The 17,524-nt window shown below is 47.7% G+C and overlaps 1 protein-coding gene across 2 annotated transcripts; it reads left to right on the top strand.

The window, feature by feature from the left end:
* The first annotated feature begins 1,019 nt into the window (after positions 1-1,019).
* On the top strand, positions 1,020-15,010 carry CCDC167 (coiled-coil domain containing 167). 2 transcript variants are annotated; one of them, XM_075706706.1, is made up of 4 exons: positions 1,020-1,073; positions 8,513-8,607; positions 12,099-12,151; positions 14,338-15,010. In XM_075706706.1, the coding sequence occupies exons 1-4, from the start codon at positions 1,035-1,037 to the stop codon at positions 14,439-14,441; spliced, it is 291 nt and encodes a 96-aa protein (XP_075562821.1). In that variant the 5' UTR covers positions 1,020-1,034; the 3' UTR covers positions 14,442-15,010. The 2 variants fall into 2 exon arrangements, with proteins under 2 accessions (XP_075562821.1, XP_009482617.2); XM_009484342.2 differs by lacking the exon at positions 1,020-1,073 and having other exon boundaries at positions 2,924-8,607.
* Positions 15,011-17,524: the final 2,514 nt, after the last annotated feature.

The following is a 17,524-nucleotide window of genomic DNA, read 5'->3' on the forward strand; positions in this document are numbered from 1 at the left end:
CCCAGCTTTCCATTTTTTGGTCAGCAAATACCTCTGCTGTTCTCTGTCATGTAGCTGTCGTGTCCTACCCTGAAGACAGATGCACTTCAGTGGTGTTTCTTGTTTCTTTTTTTTTTTTTTAGTGCAAGATAGCAGTGTTTCATAAAAAGCTTTCTTGGGTCAGGACAAAAGCTGGCATGCATATGTAACGTTGTGATTAGCATCTTGCAATGAACTGGCTAGTGTGCACAAAGTGCTATCTCCTAGTAGACCAAACAGCTGGCTTTTCCTGCAGATGCTTTAGCATAAAGCTAGTGTTTGGGAAGGAAGCGCCAAGGACAACCTGAAGTTCTCAGTGATTGTAACACACAGGAAAACAGTGGTCCTGTTGGTGCCTTGCTTTTCTGAGAGATTGCCTTCTTCCTAGGTGAGCCCCAGCCCCCAGCAATACAAGAGCTGGGCTGGAGCAGCCTGAGCAGTGCAGAAGCTCGAAGCAGGATCAAGCTGGCTCCCCTTGGGGGAAAACCATCTGATCAGTCTGGATTTGCCCTCTGACAGGCCCAGAGGGCATGCCTGGCCAGACAGCACACTGAAGAGCCCTGCCAGTACCCCCCTGAGGGAGCAGGGGTCTCTGAGGGGTGGAGAGGCAGGACAAGGCAGCTCCGAGAGCGACTGGGAGGTCCCACAGTGGCTTCCCAGCCTGCGGGCCCTTCCCCAACCATCCCTCATCTGCCACTGCTGGAGCGGGCAGAGCTGGCTGCCACCAGCACCAAGCTGCAGGCGCCGCTCTGACTGCCGCGGGCCACCCTGCGGTACGTCCTCGGCTGTCTTCAAGCCACGCCAAAACGGGCTCACTCGGCCAGAGCCACCACCGCCGCCGCCACCCCCGGGCGGCCTCGCCGAAGAGGGTCGGGTACCAGCGCCCTCACCAAGATGGTGGCCGCCCCACAGCGTAGCCCCTCACAAAGATGGCGGCAGCCGCGGACGTGGCCGCGCTCGGGCGTCGGCGCAGAGCGGCAGCCTGCGCATGCGCGGCTACGGCCGGGCCGGGGACCATGGACAGGCGGCGAGAGGGGCTGAGCCTGGCCCGGGAGGTGAGGGGCGGCGGCGGCGGTGCGGGGCAGGGCACGGCTGGGCTTGGCAGGGGCGAGGCGGCTGCTACCGCCGCTGCCGAAGCAGCGTTTCTTTGGAGAGCGGTGGGTGTTCGGGAGGGTCGGGAACAGTGGGGGCTCGGGGCCGCCGCTCCGATCAGGTTGCGCTGGGCTGGCCGCCATCTTAATGTGCGATGGCAGCAGAGGAGGCTGAGGTGGGACTGCCTGTGCCGGGCCCTCCTGCGAGCGGAAAGCTCGCTGCCCCGTCCTCTCCCAGGCCTTTGACTGAGCGATGGTGTTTGGTGGCCTTGCTCCTGCTGAACCTCTGTGCCTGTGCAGGGAGAGGCAGTAAGGCTCCACGTGCCTGTGGAGCGTGCTGTGGCAAGCTCTCGCCCCTAGCTAGCAAATCTGTGTGCAGCCCGGCCTGTGTGTGCGGTGGTGAAAGTCCAGCAGTGTGCTGAGCACAGGCTTCTGCTTTTGAGGAACCCAGCGATAAACCAGCACGTGAGTGCCTGTAAATCACAGCAAGAAGGGGGAAAGACTGTTTTTTAAGAGGATGCCTTCCTTCTAAAGCTGCCCTTTTATTGTTGCGTTTGGGTGTTTTGTTATCTCTTGAGTGGCAGGAGGGCTGCTGGTAAGCTTTCTTTAAGCTTTATAGAATCATAGAATCGTTTAGGTTGGAAAAGACCTTTAAGATCATCCAGTCCAACCATTAACCTAACACTACCAAGTCCACCACTAAACCAGTTAAGGATAGACTAGACTAAACCATGTCCCGAAGTGCTACGTCTACCCATTTTTTGAACGCTTCCGTATATTTGTATTAACAAACTGAGTCATGCCAGTTAAGGTTTCTACTTCATTCTGGCTATTGTACTGAGCAGTGCTATCTGGACTGACTTGGAGGAGGCAGTGGAGAGCCCATAGTTCAAGTCTGTGGGTTGTGGATACTTTGAGGACAGCAAAAACCTGAACCTTCCTGACAAATGGCTGAAATGGGGCAGAATAGACCCAGTGAGTCTCACTGGTCGCCTCTCTGTCCTGAAGTCTTTCAGATGAACATATGCACAACAGACCAAGATAGCTAGGGTAGAAAGGCCAGGGAAAGGACTTAGGGTTTGTCATATATGTTTCATCAGCCAGTAATGTAAAGGTGTGTCTCTTTGTCATATGAATTGGAGTTGAATATATAGTAGTCTTCTGGACTATTTAATCTAGTTAGGCTTTTATTAGAGAAACAGATGTTTCTGGGCACTCTAACCCAAATATAACCACCAAAGGGAGCCCACAGGGGAGTGTGCTGACTGTCCAAGCTTCTCTTCAGTGAGCCTAGTGGGGAGAGCTGAAATAATGAATTTTTGGTGGTGGTTGTTTGAGATGTGACAGACAAGGAGAGTTGATATGGTAAGGTCTACCATCCAAAAAGAGAGGTGGTAAAAAGGGTGAGCCTGTCAGGGACCTGCTGGTCACAGAATGAAAAGGCACTGATTTTAGCCACCACAGAAAATTCTTGCAAAGTGTTTGGGGACGTGTGGTAGCTTTAGATTTTTTTTATTTTTTTTTTTTTTTTAGAAATTGTCATGATAGAACACACTACTTCTGAAAGGATTTTAGAACTACTCTTGTTTGGTGTGTTATAGATGAAAACTTAATCTCTCAGTGCAAAGATACTACTAAAAGATAAAATCCTTCCTCCTTGCAGTGGTGAGAAAGGTACTGAATAGAAGTTAGGGAGGAAGAAAACAAAATCCCTTTAAGCCAGAGAGAGAGAGGGCTGTGTTTCAGGTGTCAGAATGCGTGACAACTAAGATATTGATTTCAAAATTTCAACTTTTATTTGCCTCAGTATTATATTCTGAGCTGTTATGATTGTAAAGAAAACTTTCAAAATGAGTCTTAATATGACATGATGCATGGCTAGCTTTGAAAGGCCTAATCTAGGCAGAGTCATGCTTGTTTAACTGAAGTCATGATGTTAAATGAATGCAATCTTCTATATGGACACTTATCAGATTAGCTTGCACTTACAAATTGCAGGTGTAATTTATATGACCTGGTTTAAGCTGATATAAATGTGTCTCCATAATGTTGTGCTGGTTTAAACTCATGCCACTTCTTTCACACTGCTGTACAGACTACAGTCTTTCAACAGGCAGCCCTATTGACAATGCTGAGCTGCACAGAACTTTCTTGAGGAAACTCATCAGGAAAATGAAACTAGGAAGACTGGTCCATTTTGTAGCAAAATAGTGAAAATAGAATGAACTTGAGAGTGATAGGATGATCAAAGGTGTGGGAAACTTCTATGCAAGAAACAACTAGGCATATCAGGTCCTTTTAAGTTTGAAAACATGACTGCAAGGAGACCCAATGTAGATCTATACGCTCTGCATGCTATTTGTAACGTTAAATAAAGAATGAACATTCACTGTCAGTACAAAATTAGGGCTATCAAATGAAACTAGCAGCTGACAAGCTCAGAACAAATAAGGAAGGGTTGGTTCTTCCCATAACCTGTGGCTGTGCTGTGGAACTCCTTGCCAGAGAATGTTGTAACCCTTAAAAATATACTTATGGCTTAGACAACAACTGAAAAAAATTCATGGAAGCAAAAAAGTGGGGCTATGAAATGCACAGAGAACACCCTGCACTCAGGGTGCCTTGAGCTGCAAAATGTCAAGTGTGTGTTTGGAGAAAGTACTGTTACGTGCATTGCTGCTTCTGACAAGGCAGTGGCTGATCAGTGTTTATGCAAGAGCATAAAGAATAGGGAAAAGGCCAACATAGTCTTTACTCAGTAAAGCTGTTCTTACAGGATTTTTCAAAAAGCTGTGGGTTGGTGCTGTGTGGTCACGTCTGTGCGCTGTCCTGCAAAGCCACTGGTCTGAGCTGAGGCAGGGTGGGCTGACTAACTAGATAGTCTCTGCAAGGCTGAAGGAGGAGATGCAGGTAGGATCCAGCCCTTTCTCCTTTACCAACACAGGGGGTTGATCTACAGGATTTATCTTAGGCTTTGCTGGTGGATCATCCTCTATTGTGTAGTAGCTTGCCCGGTAAATACTTCCAAGCACACTTTGGGCACAGCATCTGCAAAATGATTTGCCAGCATGCAAAATGATTCCAAGAGCATGGTGAAAATGGAAGTGTGTCCATGAACTACAAGTTAGCATTTGAATTTAAACAAAATTCATCTCTGCTGGACTGATTTTAATAATCCAGCCAAATTTGTGGATACAGGAACCACTAATTCTTCTGTGAAAAGAACGGCTCAAGTGTGCTGGCAGGTGACAAGGCATAAGAAGACTGCTCGGGGAAGATTTTTTTTTTTCTTTGCCCCCACCTCTTCAGTTGGCTTTGATCTGTTTTACGAGGGTCAGAAGACGAAAACCTCATTACCTAACGCTGTTGGATGTCGACGTATGTGTGATGTGGCTCTTTGCCAGTATCTTAATTAGGGAATTCATAAAAGCCGAGGGTGGATGCCAGTTCTTGAAAAGCGCTTTTAGCCTTTCTGCTGGAAAGAAAGCTTTTATTAATTCATTACCAAATGTATTAAAAGGGATCCAGCTCAACTCTGTAAGCAAAGCTGCTTCTTTTTCTCTTCTCTCTTTGTCTCTGCCTTTATGTGAGCCATTTCAGGCTCCCTGCCTAAGATGGTCCCAACAAATGAGATTTGTAATAAGCATGTAAGTCAGTTTGGATTGAAATCTGCTCCAGGTCTCTCTGGTTTAGAAAAGTCTCCAGATTGCAAGCGAGCATGCCAGCATTCAACAGAAGTGGCTCAATGCCTTGTCATACCTTGTGGAGCGAGAGAGGTGTCTGCTCTTAGATCCCTGTGTGTGTCCAAAAGCTGCTGGGACTTGACTTTCTGGAGTGGCTCGTGAGGAGCAGAAAGGCAACTCTGTGTGCCCTGAGCTGCTGCCTGGATGTGAAGCACCTGTTTCACTTGCCCCTTTTAACTGACACTACTTAAAGATATTGCTGCGAGTGAAGGCCTGTGTCCCTGCTACAGGCCATGTGAACCTGAGAAGTTATCGTGTGAACTTTCTGCACACTGCACTTCAGCTCTGTCCCAGAGGATCCTCTTCATGGAAGGGAGAGCCAGAAGGAGCAAGGGTTTGTCTTTGCAACTTACAAGCCACTGTGCTGAGATTGCCACTAAAAAGATAAGCCAGTGTGAAGTGCAGCGATGGTTCAGCTAAGTGAGCTTGGCTCTTTGTTTTCATGCGGGCTTCCAGTAGGCCTTTGTACATACCCCAACTAACCTTCTCATGTATTAATTAGTAGGAGGGAAAGCTTTCCATCTGCAACCTCAGGTGTGCACATGCTTCTAGGATTGCTCTCCTGGAGAGCTGCTGCAGAGAATTACGCCAAAGCTCTACAGGTTTTTTTGTGCTACAGCTTGACAGGCTACAGCCCCCTGGGAGTTTCCTCAGCAGCCCAGAGAGTAATCAATAATTCCCAGGCATTACTCTGATTCCTCCTTTTGCTTATTTTCTATTTCTCTCTTTCCTTTATCCTACAGTGAAGAGTAACTTCGATGGCTGAACTGCTGAGAGACTCCTAGCTTGCAGGAACAGATCCCAAATCCCAAGTCAGGCAATGGCACTGACATATCAAGACAGTGCTATGCCCATAGTTTTGGTCGGTGTCTGAGGCTCCTTGTGTAAATGAGCCACCTCCAGGAGGCAGATAGTATCATCCTAATTTCTAAGTAGGGAAACTGAGGGACAGTGCGTGGATAACGTCTGGGAATCCTTACTCTTGTCCTTCCTCACAACCCCTAATGCCCCAGACTAGCCTGAAGAAAAGAAATAGTGAGATTCTGGAGGAAAAATATTTTGTTCATTCAGCAATCTGTTCCTCCTTCCTTGCTTCTTTTTGATTATTTTCTGTCCCTTGTGCCTCCAGCTCAGCAAAGCTGATGGTGCAGTTCTAGGGCATGTGGTTTATTAGCAAATTATTGCTCTCCAGCAGGGGACCTAAACTTTGGTTTTGATTTAAGAGCAGTAAAACCAGTTGAAACTTTTAAAGTATTATGTGGAATCTGGAGATTTTTAGTCAGCAGAAAGTAAAAGCACTGGCAGAGTTGTGCCGAATATCCTTGTGTTATGTTTCATGAAATGATGGAAGTATGGGCAGAGAACTAGTGAGAGCAACTGCAAACTGAGCAGGAGGAGCAGTTCTGGAGGAGAGGATAGGAAGTGCAATGACATAGGTAATTTAGTGGTGGGGTTGGAAGCTGACTAACCAAAGCTCTCATTAAATTGTATTAACATGATTTTTAAACATGTTTCCAGAGAAGTCATGGTGCATTGTAGTAAGTTTACTGGCTAAGGAGGAGCCAGGTAACACATGCTAAAGTACCTCTTGCTGTGTGTGTATGTAAGGATTTCCAACAGATAAAGGAATAGGGACACAGTCAGTTGCGAATGGTAGGAACTGGTGAGGGGAGACGGTCATTCTTAAATTGGACTGGACAGACGCCCCACCTCCACTCTACTGCACTCTGCCATTAAATTAACTTGCTGATAAGCATGGTCAGAGCTGACTTGGGCGAAGCCTTGGGTTAGCCCTGAAGCAGACTGGGGCAACGCATCTCACTGACTGAGCTGTAGTGGATGACAGATAGTGATGAGGAGCTGGAGTTAACATTCTTAACTGGCACAGCTGGATATGGAGGAGGACAATTATCTTTGCCCTGGCCAAATGTGTTTTCAGCTAACATGCTTCAAAAATATCTGTGCACCCATCCAGGCAAACCCAAACATTGCCAAACACAGAAGCACCATTCCCTGTGCTCTGGGATTAGGTGTGTGCCTTGGTGCTCCCCTTGGGCTCAGGGGAAGCCGTGCAGGTGTCTCTGCAGAGCTTGGCATCTCAACAGCCCTGGCAGAGTTGCCTAATAACAGGGGACTTTGAAATTGCTGTCTGGTAAGATGCAAAGATTTATTTGAGCCTTGTTATATGTGGCCCCCTCCCCAGCTCTGCTGTGCTCCTTGCAGCGAGATTATTCAGCTGACTGGCTAAACTCCTTTTCGCAGTTTGCTTTGTTCTCCCCTTTACGGCAAGCCTCTTCTCCCATCCTGCTTATTTACAATGCTTGCCTGCCTTTCCTGAGCAGAAGGTGTGAGATTGCTAATGAGCTCAGGATGGAGCTGATCCCTAAAGCAGCAATAATTAGGGATCACTACCTTTGATTTTGTTTCCCATATCACTGTTTATGGGAGTGTTTGTGCTCTGGGCCACCTCTGAGGCTCCCGTCCAGGCAGCTGGTGTCTCATTCCACCTCAGTACTTTACCTGGGACTGTGCTGCCTCTTAGCTTCTGGTTTGCAAAGGCTCCCACCACAGGGAGGCCATGCTGCCAATCATCTAGCCGGCCTTGGCCTTGCTTGGAGAACCAGACACAGCAGGAGTGTTGCACTAAGTAGCTAAAAAGAGAAGTCATTGCCACCTCAGGGCACCAAGGCCATTTTCTTTCAGGTTAGTATGTTGTGTTCATATTATCTGATTAGTCCCACTGTTTCCCTGCTGGAAGCAAGCCTGAAAGACAAAGTTTTCCTAAAGATGTCTACACTCTGTTTGCCAGGCAGAAAAGAGGAATGATTCCCAGGAGAACTGTTGCCCATGGTAGGATTCCCTCCAGGGCAATCCATTTGCATGCAAGTAGATCAACCCTCTTGTACTTAGCTGCAGTTACTCCCCTCCACAGGAAGACACTGGGGAGGGGAAGGGTGGCTCTTAAGAAACTGCCAAGGAGACACAAAGGAGATGACCAGCGTTTTTCTGCATGGGAGCATGTTGCTGCCAAAACTTGGTGCACAAGGTGTGGAGGTGGTGGTGAACGCTCTCTGGAGCATACTGTGCAGACTGCTGTTGCTGTTGTAGATTTAGTTGGGTAAAAGAGACTGTAGGTATCTGTTTGCCCTTTGTCCCCTCTTCATCCAACCAGACAGCTGAGGGTGCTTTTGTAGTCATGTCCCATGAGCTTCTGCATCTGTTCACAGCACTAAATCAAGACCTTGTCCCTCAGGCTTTGGCCAAGACCAGTCTTTCTCATTTTATCCTCTTTTAATTGCATAAAGATGCCTTAGATCACATCTTTGCTTGTGGAGCCACATGCAAAGAAACTAGAACAGGCTGGAACAGGATCAGATCTTAGCAAAAAGGTGCTGACCAGCCACGCGAGTGGGAGTGTTAGAGCTGGCTTGGCTGTGTCTGGGATTACAATGTCACAGTTGCCTGGGGTATGATACAGGCTGATCTGGGAGGCGATGGGCTCTCTGGGCTGTGATCTCTACACAGAGCTGGGACTATTCCTCCCTTGGTCTGGGGAGGAAGGAGGTGGAATGGCTGAGCTGCCACCCTTCCCATCTGAGTGGGTATGGATCCATGTTAGCTGGGAGAGAAAATTACAGTGACTGGTGTGGTGTTTTTCAGATTGATGGACTGGAGGAGAAGCTGGCACGTTGCAGACAGAGCATGGAGGAGGTGGATCTTAAGTTGCGCAGGGAGAAGCTCAGCCCTGAAGGAAGGTATTGATGACCGCCTCCTTTCACAGCTCTGGCAGTGCACTTCAGCTAGCTGTCATCCTGCTGTAGTACTGAGCAAGGCCTCTTGATGGGATGGGAATATGTGGTTCCCCATGACAAGACTCTCTTCCCCCAGCTTGGAGCTTACTTGGAGAACTTGCCAGGGTGAGGAGTTCAGTGATATACAGAGAGAGCTTTATCTTACCAGCAGCCCCACTCTCCAGCCTGCACCACAACCAGCCAAGCAGTGCCCAAAACACCAGTTCATTTGCAGAGCTGGCTCCTGGCCTGCTAGGAAACAGCTCTGCGAGTCTGGCAAAGGTTTCCTGCACGCTGCTACTCAAGCCTTGCCAAAGCTGCCCGAGTTCAATCAGGGGAGATGTGCAGCAACTACTACTGACGGCCAAACCAGGCTGGGATGCAACTGCAAAAGGGGCTGAGGGAAATTATCTGTGCCTGTGTTGCAAATGTGTCTGGATGTGGGGATGCAGTGACACACTGGGCTTCCTTGGGAAAGGGAAGAGGAACATTTCCCCTGAAATCTGTCACGGACATAGAAGAGGCAACAGTAGGTTTCTAGAGCTGGGACTCAAGCAGGACTTTAACCTGGATTTTGTAGCAGACACAGGCAGAACCTGTTCTTTCTCTACAGTGTGAAGCAGGAGATCCTAGATCTCCAGCTGATTCTCAAATCTCTCTGCTTGGGGACATTCTTCCAGTCACCAGCATCCTACTGCTCTGCTCCTAGCAAAAAAGGCTAGGAAGCTCAGCCATAGGCCAAGGGAGCAGTCCTCTTGCTCCTGGTGTCTGCTCTACGGTACTGCCCTACAGAACCTGGTTAGAAATGATCCCAGCAGTGGTGACATCTCCACACACTGATACTTACCTGCTTCAGCTTAACTTCTTTGTTCCCCCTGCCCCCTTTACTGGGGTTTTATATCCCTATACATATTTGGACAGGGTCCTGTCTCCTCGTGTCCCTCATCTCTCTAGCTCCTCATCTCAACAGTCCTTTCCTAGGCCTAAATTCTTCTTATGGCCACTTAGGTGGCCAACAACCAAACCTACACCTGTGGTAACTTATAGAATCGTTTAGGTTGGAAAAGACCTTTAAGATCATCCAGTCCAACCATTAACCTACACTACCAAGTCCACACTAAACCAATCAAGGGTAGACTAGACTAAACCATGTCCCAGAGTGCCACATCTGCCCATTTTTTGAATGCTTCCAGGGATGGTGACTCCACCACCTCTCTGGGCAGCCTGTTCCAATGCTTGACTACCCTTTCCATGAAGAAATTCTTCCTAATATCCAACCTAAACCTCCCCTGGCACAGCTTGAGCCCATTTCCTTTCATCCTATCGCTAACTACTTGGGAGAAGAGACCAACACCCACCTCACTACAGCCTCCTTTCAGGTAGTTGTAGAGAGTGATGAGGTCTCCCCTCAGCCTCCTCTTCTCCAGGCTAAACAACCCCAGTTCCCTCAGACGCTCCTCGTAAGGCCTGCACTCCAGACCCTTTACCAGCTTCCCTGCCCTTCTCTGGACACGCTCCAGCACCTCAATGTCTTTCTTGTAGTGAGGGGCCCAAAACGGGACACAGTATTCCAGGTGCAGCCTCACCAGCACTGAGTACAGGGGGACAATCACCTCCCTGCTCCTGCTGGCCACACTATTCCTAATACAAGCCAGGATGCTGTTGGCCTTCTTGGCCACCTGGGCACACTGCTGGCTCATGTTCAGCCAGCTGTCAACCAGCACCCCCAGGTCCTTTTCGGCCAGGCAGCTTTCCAGCCACTCTTCCCCAAGCCTGTAGCGCTGCATGGGGTTGTTGTGACCCAAGTGCAGGACCCGGCACTTGGCCTTGTTAAACCTCATACAGTTGGCCTCGGCCCATCGATCCAGCCTGTCCAGGTCCCTCTGCAGGGCCATCCTACCCTCCAGCAGATCGACACTCCCACCCAGCTTGGTGTCATCTGCAAACTTACTGAGGGCTCACTCAATCCCTTTGTCCACATCGTTGATAAAGATATTGAACAAGGCTGGCCTCAAAATGGAGCCCTGGGGAACACCGCTCGTGACCAGCCGCCAACTGGACTTAACTCCATTCACCACTACTCTCTGGGCTCGGCCACCCAGCCAGTTTTTTACTCAGCGAAGACTACGCCCGTCCAAGCCATGAGCTGCCATGAGCTTGAATATACCTGTATGATTTCTCTCTGAAATATAAGGCCCAGAGCAAAGAATTAGGAATAGGGATTCCTGGGGATTCCTGAATTTTACAACTTGTATGGAAATGGAAACAGAAACTCTGTTGCCCTGATCCAGACCATTTGAAAAATGCTGGAGGAAGGTACCATGAGCAAAATTATTGATTCAGTGAGTAGTACACAAAGGAGAGCTCTGCTTTCCCATTTTGAAGTTCAGTTGTCATGGTTTCTTCATGTCTCATTCTCAAAGCCTCTTCCCTTACCTCTCTTCAGAAGGCAAGTTTCTAAGTAGCAGCTCAGTCATATTGGTAAATCTGTCTTCTCACTTCCTCCTGACTGCACTCCACTTTGCCTTTCCCCAGTTGCCTTTAAGAGCCCTTTCCTCTCCTGCTGCTCTGGCATAGCTTGCTTTCTTGCCATCCCTTACTTAACTAGCTGTACACATAGATTTGCATCTCTCTCCTCCTACAGGTTTTTGCTCTGCCCCAAGGGGAACAACAAACTGTTACACTTACTGCCCTCTCTGTCTGCTCTGAAAGAGGAGATAATTTGTTAGTGCTGTTTATTTATATGCACAGTCTGAAAGGAGTGACCGTGTCCTCACTGCCGTAACGGAAACACAGCTGCTTTCAGGCAACTTCATTTGCATTTATTTTTTAAACTGTATATTAATTAATCATCTTGTGCAGTTTAAGACAAGGGCTGGGTTGGCCTGACTTAGTCCTTATTGTTACTAGACTGAAGACTCAGGATAATAACAGGTTGTTTAACTGGTTTGTACTGGGCTTGGATTCAGCTCGTTTCCTTGTGTTGACCAATGTGTAAATTGGATACCTCTGACAAAGAGATCCCAGCTTCAATCAGTGAGAAGAATTAGCGTTCCAGCACTAAGCCAGATGTGCTGGAGGGGCAAGGTCCTGCAGAGAGCATGTAGGGACCCTGCCCCATCCTGTGGCTGTGGCAGAACTTCCTACCACACCTGGGGGGCTCTCTGACACACAGACCCCTTTCCTAGCCTGCTTGCATACACTGACACTGTCCTGAAAGGAGAGATGTGAAGCAGTTTGGGGGAAGGACAAAATAATCTAAACCTGCTGCATCTCTCCTCTTGCACAGCTGGGGGTTTCTAAACTGTCACCTCTCCACAGCGAAGGGTGAGGGGCTCATTCTGTGAGCAGATATCCCTGGCAGTGGGACAGTCTCTCTTTCTTCTGTCATAATATAAGCAAAGAAATGGGCTGTGTTGTGCCTCGCAGGTAATGAACTCCTCTTCTCATTACAGAAAGTCACTGGAGAGAGAGAGAAACTTACTAATGACCAAAGCTGACAACTATGGTAAGAGCTTCATTAAAAATGGTCCCTCTGGGCTGGATGGGATCAGTGCTGCAGCTTAGCTTTGTCTTCAAGCTCCTGGCACCTCTGACTTCTGCCTTTGAATTTAGGTTCAACCAAGGGGAGCTAGACTGAGCAAAATCTACTCAGCATATTATAATAGGAGTCTGGATCCTCCTGCTTGAGCTGTGCTATCATAGAGGAAAAAAAATAAGCATCAGCTAATGAGGAGGGAAAGATGTCCCTTTCACATACCCCAAATTACCAGTCTTTAGATAATCTTAGCCAACAGATTGACTCGAGTAGCTTTTAACGTTCCCCTTCTTTCCCCCCCCCCCCCGCCCTTTTTCAATAGACACTTGCTAAACAAGCTGGCAAGTGCTGTCTGGAGTGCAGAAAGTATACTTTCCTTGGGGAAGGTTCTCACTGCATCAGTTTCTGGACTTGTTCAGCAAAATAGAGATTCACACTGATACACTACCTGCAACACTAGAGACCCACGGTCTTTCCTTGCTGCAAGTCCTTTTGTGGACAGCCCCTCTGAGCTACTGCATGTTTGACAGCACTTCCATTCTGCCAGGGATGCTGCTTTGCATGTCTTCAGGCTCCTGGTGTTGATCAGTGTGTTAACTGCTTGACAGCACTCTGCAGCAGTGCAAGCACCAGAGCTTACAAAAGGGAAAAGAAGCACAAGTGTTCTTTCAGGCCTGGAGAGTTGAAAGCTGGGGTATGGCCAGCAAATTTGTAACTTTAACTCATGTTAAAGGACTGTTTCCAGAAGGCTAACGGTTATTTTAAACAGCTTCAAAGCTGTTCCCTAGGGGCCTACCACTAGAGACAGCAGAAGACTCTGCACATCGCTGCCACCCTTTTACCAGCAGTCAGCCATCACCGCTAGCATCAACAGAGCAATTTGACAGGCTGCTCAGAAAGCAGCAACAGCCTCACCTAATGGTGATGGCTGCTCCTCTTGGAACAGAACAGACAGAGCATGTGTACACAGTCTTTTTAGATCCGTGCTATGGCCTCTGATTAAATCTCTTGATTATTCCAGCTGACACACTTGAGGCCATGAACTGCAGTTGCTGACAATGGCATTGCTCCATCAGTTTAAGCTGGCACTGCTGTGCTTGGGGTTATGTGACCTCCTGCCCCTACCGCCTCCTCTGTAGCCTTGCAGATTCAAGCAGTTTGCTCTGTGGTTGCATGAGAATGCTTGAACTATGTGAAGAATGGGGGCAGAAAGAACAGCTAAAAGCCTCTTTTGGTACCACCACTGGTTTGGGAACCTGCCCCACCAGGGCATTCCTGCTGAAGGCTAGTAGTGCAAACTGTAGAGGCACTAACCTGTGCAGTCACTGCACCCAAATTCAGCAGCAAGAGCAGTCTGGCTCTAGGGACAGCCTGCATCCAACCTTGCCCCACAAAATCATTATTTCTGTTTGGCCATGCGATGTGTAACGCTGTAGGCCTCACTCCTTGCCTCTACTATCCAGCAAAGTCTTGTGGAACAGAACTAGAGAGAATGGAGTTCTCATCTTTGGTAAAGGAAACAGAACAGAAATGGAGATCAGTAGGGCTTCATACTTGTGGTAGCCACTTCCTTCCTCTCTTTGCATCTGTGTTTCTTCTTTTGTAAACCAGGGCCAGGGAAAGTGACCTGTCTCTAAAAAGCTGCAGACCCCAACAGAATGAGTGTGCAGGCTCAGAGCTGTTCCACACTCATCCTTCTGGGGCATAAGGAAACCCAGATTCTGCAACAAAGGTGGTCGCAGTTGTACTTAAGTTTAAGGCACTTGGAAAGGTACCAGGCTGTTACATCTAGAAGATAGTAGAAGTAGCTCTCTACCCACTGTCGTCTTCATTATCTTAGGGAACAAGCAATTTTCTGATGACCCATTCTATCCTTAGCGGGGTCCTAGAACAAGGTCATTTGCAAACAGGAACTGGTCTGGCACTGAAGCATTCCTAGGCGCAGCTACTGAGATTGACAGGATGAGAGTTAGCAAATGAAAGGGTTCCTGCTGGTTTACTTCCTGTTCAGCACATCTTATAATTGGCAGCTTTGCATACTGATCCCAAGAGTTGCCCATGGCCGAGGTAGCATTGTGCTTTTAAGACAGTTTTGAAAGGAGATGTAGCTACAACACAAAGAACATTCACAGGCAAAGCTTTTGTTTGTTTCCCAGAGAAAGAACTGAGCATGCTTCGTAAGGAAAATCGCAAGAATGCTGCCCTTGCTGTGGCCATGGGGTTGCTGATTGCTCTTATTTATGCCTGCTGGACAGTGTGATTGCACTCAAGAATTCTCCCTGCTGACCAAATGACTCTCCTGCAAGGAGCTCTTCCTCCTCTCACTGCTGTGCCTCCCCCAAGGGTGAGGATCAGCATTTCAAATTGCTGTTCTTGTTTATCCTCTCCAAGCCTCATTGTAGGGAAGCTTTTTCTCTGAGAATTGAGGGGGTACAGGAGACAAACCAGAAATCACACCACGCTTGTGGTTGGAAATCGGGTCAGGCAGAGCTCAAGGTAGTGCTGCCTTACCCAAGATGCAGTAAGGACCATCCAGCCTGATGCAGGAGGGCAATACATTCTTCCCTTCTGAAGAGGACCTCTGTGGCTGGAGACAAGTGCTCTCTGCCCAGCCCAGTTGGAATACACACCAGCTCCTTGGTTTCTGTGACTCAACCATAAGCTGAAGGGACACCAAGCTCTTTGAATCAAAGGGTAACTTGGGTATTGTGACCTAAAGACTCCACATGTTCCCAGAGCTGAGATAAACAAAGATGTTTCCTCCTCCACACTGACTTACAGGACCAAAGGAAGCCTACCTCCACAAAAACAGATGGGAGATACGTGTCTCTCTCTGCAAGCAGGTAGCATCCAACTTGAGATCTGGGTGCTTGGGCTTTGAGAATATCTACCTACCTCTCCAGTGCATCAGAACTTGGTAGCCACTTTGTGCCTCTGAGAATCAACACTTGAGAATTTATTATCAACTCCCAAGGATGGAAGTGACTCTGCAGGGCTTTAAATAAAATAATTTAACCTTGTAACTTCCTGTTTTGGGGTTTTTTTTTTCTTCCTGGTTTGTAACATGCCTGTCAGCCACTGCTTTATTCTCATCCTACCATCTCCCTCCCTCCCATCACATAGCACCACAGTAAGCCTCAACTTCATATCCCTGGTCAGCGAGGTCTCAACAGTTGGTTATTCGTCTGTTGTGGCCTGGAATTTACTTGAGCTTTTGCTTCCTTTGAGTGGAAAAGCAGCCTAGCATGCTGCAGAGGAGTGCTGGAGACTGTCCCCTGTAGTCCTCTCTGATGCAGTGACATATACTAGGTAGCCCTCAGTGTGCTCTAACTTGCCAGGAAAGCCTTTAAAAGGGGACTGCCTTGGAAAATTTAACTATGCAAGGCATTCCTCTGTCTCCACGCTAACACATGCTGCCAGCCAGAATTTTGTGGGAAGCAAAGTAAACAAGCACTGTTTTGAACTAAAGGGACTGTATTTGGAATAGAAGACAATGAAAGCAGAAAAGTCAACACAAAATGATACACAGCCTAATAACAATACATTGTGCAATTAATGTACATAAACTTTCCCTTCAGCAAGACCTTCCTCACCCCCCTTCCTAATGTAATCTCTCTTTACCCTGCAGCAGGGAAGCAAGTAGCATGGTGGCTCATGCTTGCCTTCTTGAAGGGGGATTCAGAATCAAGGTTCAGTGCATCAAAAATAAAATTAAAAATAAAAGCAAATTAAAATCAGGAGCTGGAGGCAACTGGGTAAACAGAAAGTATCTGTTTATAAAAGCTAGCCTGCAGGCTAACCAGGTTTTTTTTTCACTCTGAGGCCTACACTCACCCTAGTGTACTTTCTAGTCACGCTTCCGTCTGCCAGCCCACAGGAGACCAAAGCCCTGAGCAGAGGACACAACACTTGGCAAAGGAGCCTGGCAAAGGGAGCAGCATGCTTTGCTGGCATTGAAACAGCCTCAAGGCAGTCCGAAGAAGTGCCAGAACTCAAATTACTGGTTGGTTTAAAAAGCCAACTGCACACAGGCCTGGAAACCACACATTTGGGAGGTTCTTTATTGCCTACAGAGAGATTCCTCCTCATTCCTCATGGAAGTGCCTTTGCCAAAACAAAACTGCCAGTGACAGGCTTCTTCTTGTTTGGGGGGAAGGGCCACCATGTCTTTCATACATGTTTTACCAATGCTTGAGACCAGAGGGGGTCTACAGGTCAGCAAGAGGATGCATTAACAGCATGCAGTCCCTCAACTGCTTTGGTAGACCTAACTGGGGACTAATAACCACCAGTGTGGAAAAAGCAGCTTTGACCCATTTCACTTTTGGCCAGAGCTTGAGAAGAAAGAATAGCCCCCCTGCACAATATTCAGGGCTACCTATTCATAAGCTAACCTCCCATCCACTCCCGAGCTTTGCCTCCTCCAGTTTCCATTGAACAACAGACCGTGCCAACTTCTGTGCTGCTCCTTTAGCCAGGGGTGTGGTTTTGCAGTGATGGAGCCTGCATGTAATTTTCTCTGGTGCAAGGAGTTGCAGCTGTAAAGTTAACTTATACCAAACTGTAGAGAATTAATACATGGCTATATGGAGACAATTTACTTGTGAAGACATGGAAGCACTCCAAGCTCAGAGAGCACAGCCTACTTGTAGGATGACATTCAACTGTGTGCTGAGAAAGAGCACAAAACCTACACACCGCTGGGCCTTAGAGGGTGGAGGTGGGACTTCTAGAACGTGCCATCCTTGTTCTGGCTTCTTCAGGTGGGGTGCAGGGCACCCATGCACCTAGACACCTACAATTGAGAATTTCCATGTCTTGCTACATAAAGCTTGTTCAAATCATACATACATGTGTGGAGAGAAAGAAAGAAGAATCTAAACAACTGCTATAGATTCTAGGAGAACTATAGCTTTCTTTTAAGGCACAGTTCAGACAACCCCTAAATCAGTTTCCTCCCTACTGCCAATCTATGTTTAAAAACAAGCCAACAACAAAAAAAGAGCAATTTTGCTGTTTGGCCCAAAGCAGTCAACTGTCAACTGCGTGTTATCTTCTGATTTATGTGGAAGACCTGGCAAAAGTGCCATGGAAGCCAGAAGAATTGGGGTTGTTTAGTCTGGAGAAGAGGAGGCTGAGGGGTGACCTTATTGCTCTCTACAGCTACCTGAAAGGAGGTTGTAGCGAGGTGGGTGTTGGTCTCTTCTCCCAAGTAGTTAGCAATAGGATGAAAGGAAATGGGCTCAAGCTGCGCCAGGGGAGGTTTAGGTTGGATATTAGGAAAAATTTCTTCACAGCAAGGGTAGTCAAACATTGGAACAGGCTGCCCAGAGAGGTGGTGGA

This window comes from Pelecanus crispus, chromosome 3 (assembly GCF_030463565.1).
Source record: "Pelecanus crispus isolate bPelCri1 chromosome 3, bPelCri1.pri, whole genome shotgun sequence".
Lineage (NCBI taxonomy): Eukaryota > Metazoa > Chordata > Aves > Pelecaniformes > Pelecanidae > Pelecanus > Pelecanus crispus.

What these genes read in the sequence shown, in the direction of transcription:
- CCDC167 (XM_009484342.2), top strand. Translation starts at nt 8,465, where the DNA reads ATGTTAGCTGGGAGAGAAAATTACAGTGACTGGTGTGGTGTTTTTCAG. An exon ending in AAGCTCAGCCCTGAAGGAAG is followed by an intron (nt 8,608 to 12,098) that starts GTATTGATGACC and finishes TTCTCATTACAG; the next exon opens with AAAGTCACTGGAGAGAGAGA. An exon ending in GACCAAAGCTGACAACTATG is followed by an intron (nt 12,152 to 14,337) that starts GTAAGAGCTTCA and finishes TTTGTTTCCCAG; the next exon opens with AGAAAGAACTGAGCATGCTT.